At 41.5% G+C, this 13,896-nt stretch overlaps 1 protein-coding gene across 3 annotated transcripts; it reads left to right on the top strand.

Moving 5' to 3' along the window:
• Positions 1 to 557: 557 nt before the first annotated feature.
• LOC308320388 (SERPINE1 mRNA-binding protein 1-like) lies at positions 558 to 10,289 on the top strand. 3 transcript variants are annotated; one of them, XM_080770747.1, is made up of 9 exons: positions 558 to 930; positions 2,620 to 2,815; positions 3,624 to 3,776; positions 4,227 to 4,298; positions 5,057 to 5,140; positions 5,776 to 5,956; positions 7,555 to 7,602; positions 7,963 to 8,220; positions 8,741 to 10,289. In XM_080770747.1, the coding sequence occupies exons 1-9, from the start codon at positions 675 to 677 to the stop codon at positions 8,798 to 8,800; spliced, it is 1,308 nt and encodes a 435-aa protein (XP_080626873.1). In that variant the 5' UTR covers positions 558 to 674; the 3' UTR covers positions 8,801 to 10,289. The 3 variants fall into 3 exon arrangements, with proteins under 3 accessions (XP_080626873.1, XP_080626875.1, XP_080626874.1); XM_080770748.1 differs by having other exon boundaries at positions 559 to 930; positions 4,230 to 4,298; XM_080770749.1 differs by lacking the exon at positions 4,227 to 4,298.
• The last annotated feature ends 3,607 nt before the right edge of the window (positions 10,290 to 13,896 follow it).

Genomic DNA, 13,896 nt, shown 5'->3' with positions numbered 1-13,896 from the left:
AGTTTTGTACCTTTTTCTGCATGAGCCCTTTATATATTTTTCACAAGTTTCATCTGTTTCATGGCCTAATACACGGGTACTCGGTATTTCAAAGCTGTCCGTTTGTTCACAGTTTCACACCTCTGCCAATAATAACGGACTTCTTGTAACACAAATGCACCTGTTGCTTCTGATTTCTACAAAAATAGTATCCAATGCAGTCTATGGATAGGACATCATAACTAAAAAGTATTAAACGTGTTTTTGTCCCCCACTTGAGACTGTCTTGAGCTGAAAAATAATCGCCATAAATATAAGTTTAAAGGTTTTGTCGGTCGCGGTTTCCTGGAGAACTCAAATGCAAAACGCAAGGAAACATGAGCCAAGTCTTTGGGTATCATGCTGCTCAACAACTAGAGAGTCATTAAAAAAGAACCCCGCTGCTTATTTGGCCTTTTGGGTAACGTAGTTTTCAGCGGGTCCGTCCTCTCTCTTTTCTACGTGATCCTCCGCTGAGCTCTTTGTTATAAAGAACTACACGCCCCACCCCGCGCCAACGCTGAGAGTGTCCCGGATGTAGCTCGCGCCGGAAGAGAAGAAGCTCTTTACCCCAGCCATCTTGTGGCTTCATTTAGCGAAGTGTTCGCACCAAGCCTCGTAGAATCGGAGGAAAATCCTGCTGAAGGGGCGCCATCATGCCCGGACAAATGCAAGAAGGTTTTGGCTGTGCCATAACCAATCGTTTCGACCATTTATTGGACGACGAATCGGACCCGTTCGAGCTGTTGAAGCAGGCAGCGCTGAAGAAGAAGGAGGCTCCTGTTCCCGGTGCCGCCAAGACCGCAGCCCAGGCTGCCAAGCAACAGAAAAAGGACTCCCTGAAAGACAGAAAGAGCCCGCTTGCCGACAAGAAGGAGGAGAGCCAGGCGCCAGTGCCCCTCAAGAAAGATGGTGAAACATGCTTTATTCGAATTAATTATCAGTGGGCCCTAACGTAATATTAGCCGTGTTCTAAGCTAATGCTAGCTCGCTAAGCTGCTTTCTTGTTAGCCAGAAACGACCCAGAAGCCCCGTGACATGAGGTCTACACGTTTCCTTTTGTCTGTCAGTTTCATAGAACTGTCAGTTGTCGGAACAATCGTGCCTTTTCCAGACGGCACCCATCGCAGTGTGTGCAGTAGGTGGGGTGCTTTATCTTGCAGGGCCAGATAAATGGCGTGTTGTCTAACTTGTTTTGGCCTGCCCCCCTCGGGCCTACGAACACAGGCAGGGCTCCAAAGCCTGGTGGGTACACGATGTTAACTAGGCATTCATCCCATGGATTATATCGTAAAGTGGGTCGAAATTCACACACAACGTCTTGTCTTTGCCTTGAACATCTCCGGGTGGCCGGGAACCACTGATGCCTAATAATAAAAAAGACTAGTATTTCTTGTGCGAGATAATGTGATCCGAAAGAAAGTGACGCACTATACACTGTATTGATATAAATAATAAACGAAGTATTGATTAACCCCTCACTAGCCCGTAGTTTTGACAACTGGTGCCAGCCCAGATAACCATGGCCACCATGTCAGTTCTCATGGTGATAAACCTCGTGGCTGGAGGGAGTGGGCCATGATAAACGGAACACACGAACTGACACTTGAAAGCGGCGCACACAACACATGCTGCCCTCGGAATGGGATTGGGGAATGATGTCATTCTCTTTGGATGCAGTTTCCTCTCTTAACCTTGGGCGAATTATATGCTCATTGCTGAATTTATACATTATTATTATTATTCGCTCTAGTGCTCATGTTAAAACAAGTTCTCAATATGTCTATCATTCTAATGTGACGCTAAATTAACACATTGTGTAGGCCTACTTTTAACCAGGCAATAACGGCAAATAACCTTGAGATGAAATTGTAACTTTAGCAATGGGAAGTTGTTTGGCTATTATCGACAATAATGTCCGTTAGGTTGTATCTAGTTGCCAGAGAGAAGATGAGACAGGTGCAGCCAGCAGCGCTGTACTGAAGGGTAGGGTTTCTATTTTGGTAACTGTTGATTCAGGCAGTGGGGAGGGGCTTGTGTGAACAGACACACTATGTTTTTTTAGGTGTTTATGGATCTATTTGATACTCTTCAACCAACATGTGTCACCATTTATTTATCAAGCATAATAAATGGTAAAGGTCAACCTTTTGTCAGCCTTATACCCCCGTACTGGCGTACCCCCCTCTCAGTATGGATGAATTGGACCGTAATTGGAATGCCGTCCCCCCTTTTAACTCATTAAGACCCTGATGCCGATTCTACTAATGCCTTCTAAATAAAATAAAAACACTGGATTTTTTTTCTAAAATAGCAGATGTACAAGCTTGCTGTGAGCTTGTATATGTCTGCTACTTTTGAATATGCCTTAATGGGTTTTAAAGGGTTAAACCTCGATTCCTTTTTTAAGTGATCTTTTTGGCAGTTTTCTCCATTTGATGGGTATAAGGAAGGAGACATGAATCTGAGGGCAGAGGGGTGGAGGACTCCAGCCAGAATCAAACGAGGGACAGTGTGGTCAGTGGTAAGTGCACCACCATGACGGTTATCTACTGGCAGACTCCTAATGACTGGTCCCGTCCTCTTGGTTGTCTATCGCAGGTGCTGGTATGAGGAGGATGGGCCGCAGGCCGGAGGGCGAGGGCTTCAGACCCCAGGGAGAAGGTCGGGGCCAGGGAGAAGGTCGCCCCCCTTTCACAGACAGGAGACCAGTGGACAGGCGGCCCCCGCGTCGCTTTGAGAGGCCTGTCAGCGAAGGTGGCGAGAAACCAGAGGGAGGCGAATTCTCTGTGGAAAAGTGAGTTGAACGGTGACATAGATGCTACATGTTTAGCAATCTGGGAACCCATTCTGTAAAAAAATCACACCTGTGTGAACTGAGTGGTGCAACTCTCCTCTCCCCCTGCCTCTCGCTCTGTAATTAGCACTAGGCAACAGTGCAACACTATCTCTCTCTGTTTCCTGGCACAACAGCGCCACTTTTGCCCCTACTGGTACTCATAGTCACATAGCCACACACATAGTCACATAGGTTAACACGGACATTGCTGTTCCTTGGAGTGGTTGCGCCACTCGAAAAAAGGAAACTTTTGTTTTAGCCTCTGGGGGCACCGCCTCCTTTTCTTTTACCAGCTGCTGTGTAAGCACAGCTGGTCAATGTTTTCTCTGCTGTGCTTTCACGGCCACTTGCTGTAGTTGAGACCTTTTCTCAATGTTTCTCATTGGCTGTACTGACAACCTATCGTCCTGATTGGCTGCCTCGTCTCTAAACAACCCCACACTTTTTGCCTCTAGCCAACCTCTTAGCCATGGGATATAAGGCAGCAGCTGGTAATTAATTGATGTCATCAATTCCCGTTTAAGAAACAGGAACTCTGTTAAGCTCCCCACCTTTCTTAGACTACTTCCTCCTGGGTGCTTCTGTATTTATTCCTACTAACATTAACAGATTCTGTCTTGAGAGATTAAATGTTTTCGAACTGCTGCCCATGGTTGGATGAGATTTAATTATCTGTTAATCAAACATTAATTGGTTGGTTTATGTAATCTATGAAGAAACTCTTTGATACAATGACTTGATGAGTGTTCCCCATCTGTCTATGTAGGCCTATTGGTGACAGACCCATGAGAGGACGTGGAGGTGGACGTGGAGGTGACAGAGGCGGCCGTGGCGGCAGAGGACGCGGAATGGGTCGTAGTGATGGTTTTGACTCCCGGGGAAAACGTGAATTTGACCGACACAGTGGCAGTGACAAATCGTAAGTACTCTGCCATCTAGTCACATGACCTCTTCTGTGGTCAAAAATGGCCTTCTCCCACATGTACAAGCCTTTATTTGATGGGAAAAGTGAAGAGAGAAGGGAGAGTAGGAGCATGACAGGCAACACATGGTTTGTCCGGCTGTGAATCAAACTGGGGACCGTCTATCGGGTCACCCAACATGTGTATCTGGATGGCAAAGGGGTAAAAATCCTGCTCACCACAGTGGAGTTTGGTTCAATTCCTCCATAGTGCCTCTGGCTTTGTCGGGCACTCTAGGCTGCGTTTGTGGAAGATAATTAAATAAATATAATCACTGAAGGTAGTCATTTTAATTGGACTGAGAACTATGTGGGCTAAAACAAAAACAACTCCCTCATGTTTAATACCAAAATACTTTTGTGTGTACACGACACATAAGCTCCTGGCTAAGGCAAATGTTGTTTCAGCAGCCAGAAAGGTGAGGAGAAGCGTGGTGGAAGTGGATCTCACAACTGGGGCACTGTCAAGGATGATATCAAGTAAGTGATGCCCAACATTTTGACACCTGTCCAATACATACAACCTTGGGCTTAAGTTTCAGATCAACAGTGATCTGTTTTGAAATTATGCTTGGTCCAGATTTGTAGTATTTGCCACACGTCTGGTACAGTTCAGTTGACCACTTTCACCCCCTTTTCCCTATTTTGGGCATGTCATAGGTTAAACTCCCAAAAAAACAAGTAAAATAAGAATTAAAAACCAATGAAACGGTACATGTAACATGCTTTGCTGCTGTCATGCAGTTGGCTCATAAGATTAGCAGCTAGTAGCTACTTGTCGCCTCGAGTTGCGGTCTTAGCGTGGCCCGGCACTGGCCGGTGCAGGCGGCGTTGCCAGACCTCTGTGGTGAGGGGCAGGGCTTAGGAGGCAGCCAATCATGACTAGGTTGCTAGTACGTGATTGGCTATCATGACTAGGTCGCTTACGTTTCATAAGCAGTTGTTAGTCAGGTTTTTACCTGACAAAAAACCTCAAAGTCGTCCATGGCAGTCTGTTTCATCGAGGGGGAAAATTGTCCTTGACAGTAGATAGAGGGGTAGTTAAGAACCCAGAGTAGAGCCTTATCGAGTATAAAACATTTAGTCCTCGTCGAGGACCAAATGTTTTGCATCGGGAAAAGCCCCACCCAAGCCAAAAAGGTTTTACATTATTTGGATTTTGCTGCATTGCATGAAACTAGGAACATGCACATATTAATATTGTTGCAATATTTCTTTTTTTTTCTCCCTTCTCTCAGCGAGCTTGACCAATCAAACGTCACAGATGAGGGAGGCCCTGAGGGAGAGGACAGAGAGCATCCGCCCGCTGACTCTGAGAACAAGTGAGTTGTGGTTGTGTTTCTGAGAACAAACCCTCAGATATCTACTTTCTAAAAGAGGTATATATTATTATAAGATATATGCCTTTCAGACATCTATGCACCACGTCTCTGTACGTACGTGTGTACGTACGTGTGTACGTCTGTAATGCATGTAACTCGAAAACCGTTCGCCCCATTCATATTTGGGCATGCCTAAACTCAAGTCCATATACAGTATATCTCCATATATATAACTGGCCTGTTCTGACATCACAACACTTCATATTTGGGAATGCCTGACACAGAACTCCATATATAGGAATAAAGGGACACAAAGAGACAGATACAGAAATCTCCATATATTGGCATAAAAGGGATACGGACAGATGGGTGGAACGGGTACCCTGACATGGGTACAACAGATATTGCATAGTTGGCTCGGGCATGGATCTCCAACTTCCATCGTTACCGACTATGTTGTACAGCCGGGCACCGGTCTAGTCTAATTGTCAGAAAATTCCTTTGTTTTGAACAGGCATTTTTTGAATGGATAAACACACTACAATTTGTAACATTGTTGCAATGTAGCTGGCCACGCTTGGTCTTTTTGTCACTGCTAGTTTGAATGCAACATAACACTACATGGTGTGTTGCAGGGAGAATGAGGTAGAGGAAGGCCCCAAGGAGGAAGTTGCCAAGGAGATGACTCTGGATGAATGGAAGGCCGTGCAGGACAAGGAGCGTTCCGCCGCCAAGGTGGAGTTCAACATTCGTAAGGCCAACGAGGGAGCAGATTGGAAGAAAGGATATGTGCTGCACAAGTCCAAGACAGAAGATGTGAGTGACTAAAGTCTGTTACCATATATTTCCAAATGGTAGCCCTAAATGCAAATACCCACCTAATTACCACCGGGGGTCTGACACCATTTTGTGTATTAAACGCCTCCTCCGAATAATTGTTCCCGGTCCATTTAAATGCTGGGGATATTATTTGCAAGTTTAGTCAGCCTCATTTATATTGTTGAATGACTGTCCTGTGCCGAAAATAGATCTACAAGCTCACAACGCGCCATGAACACGTCACGTTACGTGTAGCTTGTAGGTCTGCTATTTTCGGTATTTAGTGCATATCCCAAAATTAAATCTTGGTTGTAGACACCGGTAGTTTAACTGAAACCAATTCTCAACCGATTTCTTTTTGTCTTTTGGTTTTATAAATATTATTTTATATGCCTCTATCAAATGATATGGAGAGAGAGGTGGACATTGGGTAATTATGTCAAAGTGCCTGGGCTACTATTTGGAAATATATTGTATTTTGTAAATGCTTTTATAATGTAGTTAATTTGTATTTGACATAAAACATTTGAACACCCCCCACCCCCGAGAGACAGAAACACACCAGGGCTCAACATTACGACTGTTGTTGTCACACAGGCGCCCAAAATATAATCCTTGCCACCTCAAAATATAAGTGGGAGCATTTGTGCAAGTGCAAATAGTTGGTGTTGTGACCAACTCCTTTCCTAGTGAGCAGACAGCTCTAGTGCTAGTGTGGAGAATAGCTTACTCATTGACACGACAACTAAAGAACGTTGCGGAGCGTTGCTGTGCTGTCATTCAGCCTTGTGCAATTTCACCATGTGTCAGAAAGTAATGTTTTCCCCCAAGTATAAGAGGAACGAGATGAGCAGATGGCGGAGAGAAACGCAACTCTCTGAATGAGAGTTGGGGCTGCTGTGTGTTACTTGAGCAGAGACGAGTCATAGAACGCACAGCTAGTATATGCCTCAAATGAGTTTTGAAACTATTTTAAATATTCAGAATCAATATCAATAGGTCTGCTGTCGTGAGGAAACCTAACTCCAAAATGTTCATTTTTCAGGAAATGAAAAAATATATATATATTTTTTTAGATTTAAGAGGTTTTGTCCGAAGCACTATTTACTATTCTTTGGTTATATATTTTTTAACAAACACACAGACGTAAAGGGTGTTCTATTCAATACATTGACTTATGCAAAAAGAAAAGGTGTCCTTCCATGTGTTTTCATGACTACTGATTCCTTGTAAACTGTGCTGTTGTAAAACACTTGCACGCTCTCTCACGCACGCACACTCTCCTCTGACTCTGCATGGTCTGGCTTTCCAACCAATCGGGGAAGCTTTTGGAGGGGTGTAACCCTTTGTGAATGAAGTGTACACATCATGTTTCATCATGCCATCCAGTATAATCATAGCGAGAAGCTGTAGAGGGTGGGAACATGGCGGTAAGAGGTAGGGAGAGGAAAGGCGATTGGTTTTATTTATTTTGATAAACTATTAAAATTTCTTCTAAGTTGCCAGTGTCAGAAAAGCATTGTTCTCCAGTGAGTGCATGTTGAAATCATGCACTATTTCGTATTTTTATTGTATTTCTTTTTTCACTCATACAGGAGAAGAAAGCCGGTACCTTGATCGATGAAGCAGAAGAGCCTGCTAAGGTAAGCGTTTAACCTGGGCAGTGAGCACACTGCATCAACTGAAAAAAATATGTTCAATTTTGTCGACTCTTGACTAAAATGTTAACGGAGGGACTAGTGGAGAAGAGATCCAGTAGAACCAGTTTGGTTACTGTGAGCTTGTATATCTGCTTTTTTCAGCAATCAAGTGTCTGCCATTACGTCCTGCCAAAATACGTGGGCCGTAGATTTAGTAAACTTCTTTTGGTAGTAGACTAAAACTAGACAAAGACAAACTTTTCAGATGACTCAAATGACTCACTAAAACTAAATCTAAGTTTGCTGTCAAAATTTATTCTGGTTTTATTGGTTTAAATCAAAATGTATTTGTCCCCATCTCAGGCAGAGGATGAGCACCACAGGAAGCCAGCCAATGACATCACTGCCCAGCTGGAGATCAACTTTGGAGACCTGGGCCGTCCAGGGCGTGGTGGCCGCGGGGGACCCCGTGGTGGCCGGGGGGGCCGTGGCCGAGGCGGAGAGTCCCGTGGCGACCGCGGGGATCGCGACCCTCGCGGGGATCGCGACCGTGACCGTGATGGAGGCCCCTCTAGGACGCCCCGTGGTGGTGGCGGTGGCGGTGGCGGCAGGACTGAGCGGGTAACTAAACTTGTGACAACTAGTCATCTACTCGATAGGGCAGTCACGTTTACACATTTTTTGGCATTAAACATTGGAACATAAAAATATGAATATATATTTTTTATTTCAGTTTGGTTTTAAGGCTTCATTATCACAGGACAGCTAAGACAAATACTCCCAAAATAATTAAAAAATAAATGTGGACTTTTACAAGCTTGAAGCTTACAACATGTCACATCACTTGTGGTCCCATTGACTGTGACCGCCTGTAAATATGCCGTTGACTACTAGTTGAGGATCAGTGAAACGACCAGTATTTTAATGGCATGCCGTGTCATTATCTGGGAAAAGGACTGAACGTTTGCTTCACCAAACTGAAATCATGCTGTTGATTTGTCTGAAAAGTAAAATACAAGAAAGTCCAGAATATAAAACTTCATCCTTCTTACATGACAGTTAATTGGCAAACGCGTTGAAACAAGTTTTATTCAGATTGTCTGAACTTGTGCCTTGCCTCTATATTTCCCCCTCTGTCCAGCCAAGTGGAGTGTCCGTGCCCAACGTGGATGACCCCGAGGCCTTCCCAGCCCTGGCTTAAGGGCCCGGCTGGAGTCTCTCCGATCCACAGGAGCCCCCTAGGCACCTCCACTACGAGGCTTGCATGTTCCTGGATCCTTCAGCAGCAGAATTTCATTGATGGCGAAGACTGTCATAACGTATGACACTCAACTTTGAACTGAATTTTACCCGTTAAAAAAAACAAAGAAAAAAAACCACAAAAGAAGATGGAGAAGAAAAAAAAAACAGAAATGAACACAAAAAAACTAAGAAAAAAAGAAAAGGACTTCTTGCTACTCTGGAGCAACTTATTGGTAGAGGTTTTGTACTTGGAAACAAAGTAGCAGGGATGTTTTCATACAGTATTTTTTTCAGAGTTTATGCATTGTTCATGGATACTTTTTTTTGTATTGCTGCTTGAAAATATGCATTTCCAAATATAAGTATCCAGTATCTTGGGTGTCCCATGGCTTGCTCTGAGTATTGATTGCTTTAATTCACGCACTGTGGAGCTCTGAACCCAAGCTCGTAAGCTCTACCACACTGGGTATTTCTTTGAAGAAAAAAAGTTACTGCTTCACTCATTGAGATTTCAAGACTTATTTGAAGATAGGTTTTTTGTTTTTTTATATATTTTTTAGAGGTCTTTGTCTGACAATAGGCCTGACAATGATAGCTATTTTCATAATCTCTTGGATTGTATTTCAGATGGTGCACTGCAGATATGCGATCCCTTTACCTACCCTTGAGCACATTGACAAAGGATCCAAATTCATATTGGGAGGTCTTTGGTAATGAAATGTTTCCAAAGCATTTGATAATAATGCTGATTACTTCAATTTACAATTGAGACATTTAGCACAGCTGCTCTTACACAGAGCGACTTAAAACGTGCAAGTCAACAAAACCAACGATCAATTAAGTAGAATGCAGACAACAACGTAGAGCCTCAAAGAAACTAGAATACCAGATAAATGTTGAACCCAGCATCTGTTGTAACATTTTATGTAAATAACATTGTTAACATCTGTGGTCAAGAAAACTGCTAATTTCATGTGCTGTGACAAAGCCTGTGGGGTAATTTACAGGTGAAAAGTTTTCCATCCTTTGTTCTCATTTACTTTGTATACGCGGTGCTATTCATTGTCTATAATGTCTCACCCTCTTTCATCAATTGCGTGTCTGTTAAATTATGACACAGCATTAAATTGAATCAAAGATGATGAGGGAAGGATGTGTATTTAGACTGAGTTGCAGCAGGAGTTCCTTCTGCTTTCGACAACTACAGTTTACACACTCCACATACATACGCATACTGAGATGAATGTGAACTCAGCCCAGCTCCAATAGCTTTCAGCCATCTGTGCTAATCATTTCCTCCAAGGTTGACTTGCTCTTTAGCCTCCACAGTGGCACCACTGCATAATTGCTCTGAAAGAAATACAGTTGATACAGCAGATGTGTGAATTCTAACCCTGCTATTAGAGACCTGACCTCTGTCGGTAAATAAAGATGGTCGATTCATTTTTTCTGTGGCCTTTGTTTATTCTGCTTGTACATTGTTGCTAAATTGCCTTCACAACATTACATTTCACAAATCAGAAAACGGGGCATTTGAGAAGCAATCTAGAAATGCACTCTTATCGAGAGGCCAACTTGTGCTCAAGCAGAGGTCTGCTTGAGTCCTGGCTAAAACCCAACACCCAGCCAATCACAGTACTTGCACTGGAAGATTGAAAAAGCTCATATCCAGTGTTGTAAGAATTCTCATAGTTTTTACTTTGCCTAAGTAAATCATTTAGAAATACTGTTGCAGAATAAAGCCTGCTACTATTAAAGTACCATAGAGTTGTATATGGATGTCTGGAGCCCATTTCAGACATTCTCCAGGAGATGGAAGTTTTGTTCAATATGGGCTAAGTCATATAAATGAGTGGCTCCATGATCTGTAGATTGTGGGTTCAAACCCCACTCAACTCTTTATTGTCTAGCTTTCCACACTCTCTTCAAGTAGCCTAGAAATACCAGCTAAAATGTGTGCCGCTAAGTGGCCCAGCGGATAAATCAGATGTCTGAAGAATTCCTATAGTAGCTAGTGTGTTGGTTCAAACCCAAAACACTCCTAGTAGGAGGGTGCTGGTTCAGATATAAGGGTCCGGCCCATTCCTCTCTGTTATGTCATGACGAGCATTTAACTTTTAATATCACAATTATTGTAGCTAATCTTTAACTGAATCTGGAAGTATTCCTTTATTAAATGATTCTTCATAGTCTGGAATTGTAACTGATCAATTTTCTTTTGTGACTTTCGCCTTTATTTTATATGGAGGGACAGTCAGTGGTGTAAACTTTATTTATATAGCACATTTCATACATAAAATGCAACTCTGTCACATTCTGTCTCTCCCTCAGTCTCCACCGGGTCTCCACACTGGCCTCCCATATCCCATTCCAGCACACCCAGTTCCATTTACACACCTGTCAACTACCTCATCAGCCCAGCAGTGAACACTTCTCCAATCAACCTGCTCACTATAAAACTGGACTCAGTACAAACACTCATTGTCAGTTCATAACCTGTGTCACAGATGTCCTGCCTGTTCATGTGTTGACTTTGATGTCATTCTGATTCATGCCTGATTCCTACCTGCATTCCCGGGGAGTGTAAGATATCTCGTAATTCTTTATTAAATACTTTATTATTATACTCTAGTTTGTTGTGACTTTGCTCCTGGGTTCAACTCTGTCTGCATCCTTGACAACTAAAGTACTTCACATATTAAACTTTATTTATATAGCACATGTCATACATAAAATGCAACTCAAAGTACTTCACATGAAAATAAAATAAAAAATAACAAGCAGCGGAATGCCAGAAACAAAAAGTAGGTCAATCTACAATTAGCAAATAAAAATAGCAATACAAAACTAAAACATTAAAAATGGTAAGGAAATTTGTATTGGATAATACATTTTAAATTGATATTATTAGATATTCAACTTTATTGACATTTATAATTAAATTGGTGTCTTTACACTGTAGAATCCATTGTTTGTTTCTGTTGCTTAACTCTGTTGCTTTAACTACATATAAGTGTCTATTTGTTTGTCTCTAAATGTTTTGATGAATTGAACAATGCCCTTTGTTCAATTCATGCCATACTATAGCACGCCGTTTTTCATCATTTTTGAGGATTTGAAGAAAATTCAAAATTTCAAAAAACATGGGTTATAGCCCATCGTTTTTTGAATTTTTGAAAAAAATGTTATCCTCATTTTTCATCATTTTTGAACATGGGCTATAGCCCCTACCGTACGGCATACTATAGCACGCCGTTTTTCATCAATTTTGAGGATTTGAAGAAAATTCAAAATTTCAAAAAACATGGGTTATAGCCCATCGTTTTTTGAATTTTTGAACATGGGCTATAGCCCCTACCGTACGGCATACTATAGCACGCCGTTTTTCATCAATTTTGAGGATTTGAAGAAAATTCAAAATTTCAAAAAACATGGGTTATAGCCCATCGTTTTTTGAATTTTTGAAAAAATTTTATCCTCATTTTTCATCATTTTTGAACATGGGCTATAGCCCCTACCGTACGGCATACTATAGCACGCCGTTTTTCATCATTTTTGAGGATTTGAAGAAAATTCAAAATTTCAAAAAACATGGGTTATAGCCCATCGTTTTTTGAATTTTTGAAAAAAATGTTATCCTCATTTTTCATCATTTTTGAACATGGGCTATAGCTCCTACCGTACGGCATACTATAGCACGCCGTTTTTCATCATTTTTGAGGATTTGAAGAAAATTCAAAATTTCAAAAAACATGGGTTATAGCCCATCGTTTTTTGAATTTTTGAAAAAAAAATTATCCTCATTTTTCATCATTTTTGAACATGGGCTATAGCCCCTACCGTACGGCATACTACAGCACGCCGTTTTTCATCATTTTTGAGGATTTGAAGAAAATTCAAAATTTCAAAAAACATGGGTTATAGCCCATCGTTTTTTGAATTTTTGAAAAAAACGTTATCCTCATTTTTCATCATTTTTGAACATGGGCTATAGCTCCTACCGTACGGCATACTATAGCACGCCGTTTTTCATCATTTTTGAGGATTTGAAGAAAATTCAAAATTTCAAAAAACATGGGTTATAGCCCATCGTTTTTTGAATTTTTGAAAAAAAAATATCCTCATTTTTCATCATTTTTGAACATGGGCTATAGTCCCTACCGTACGGCATACTACAGCACGCCGTTTTTCATCATTTTTGAGGATTTGAAGAAAATTCAAAATTTCAAAAAACATGGGTTATAGCCCATCGTTTTTTGAATTTTTGAAAAAAATGTTATCCTCATTTTTCATCATTTTTGAACATGGGCTATAGCCCCTACCGTACGGCATACTATAGCACGCCGTTTTTCATCATTTTTGAGGATTTGAAGAAATTTCAAAATTTCAAAAAACATGGGTTATAGCCCATCGTTTTTTGAATTTTTGAAAAAAATGTTATCCTCATTTTTCATCATTTTTGAACATGGGCTATAGCCCCTACCGTACGGCATACTATAGCACGCCGTTTTTCATCATTTTTGAGGATTTGAAGAAAATTCAAAATTTAAAAAAACACGGGTTATAGCCCATCGTTTTTTGAATTTTTGAAAAAAATGTTATCCTCATTTTTCATCATTTTTGAACATGGGCTATAGCCCCTACCGTACGGCATACTATAGCACGCCGTTTTTCATCATTTTTGAGGATTTGAAGAAAATTCAAAATTTCAAAAAACATGGGTTATAGCCCATCGTTTTTTGAATTTTTGAAAAAAATGTTATCCTCATTTTTCATCATTTTTGAACATGGGCTATAGCCCCTACCGTACGGCATACTATAGCACGCCGTTTTTCATCATTTTTGAGGATTTGAAGAAAATTCAAAATTTCAAAAAACATGGGTTATAGCCATAGACTGTAAAAAATATGGACAAAGCGTTCCGCGGGTCTAACATGAACGTAAAATGAAGCCTGTCAGTCCTTGCAATGGAAGTCGCCATCTTTCTAGATCCGTTTGGGCCCAGCTGGCCATTGGCTGGCCCAGACAACGAGGCGGGACTTCCCCCCTTCTTCT

This window comes from Protomyctophum bolini, assembly GCF_963924005.1.
Source record: "Protomyctophum bolini genome assembly, chromosome: 8".
In the NCBI taxonomy this organism is placed as follows: Eukaryota; Metazoa; Chordata; class Actinopteri; order Myctophiformes; family Myctophidae; genus Protomyctophum; species Protomyctophum bolini.
The sequence above is the reverse complement of the archived record's forward strand: the minus strand, read 5'-3'. Positions and strand labels throughout refer to the sequence as shown.

Bases quoted from the DNA above. Each gene is read 5' to 3' on its own strand.
- LOC308320388 (XM_080770747.1), top strand. From the start codon at position 675: ATGCCCGGACAAATGCAAGAAGGTTTTGGCTGTGCCATAACCAATCGT. The intron at 4,299-5,056 runs GTAAGTGATGCC...CCCTTCTCTCAG, and splicing joins ACTGTCAAGGATGATATCAA to CGAGCTTGACCAATCAAACG. The intron at 8,221-8,740 runs GTAACTAAACTT...CCCTCTGTCCAG, and splicing joins GTGGCGGCAGGACTGAGCGG to CCAAGTGGAGTGTCCGTGCC.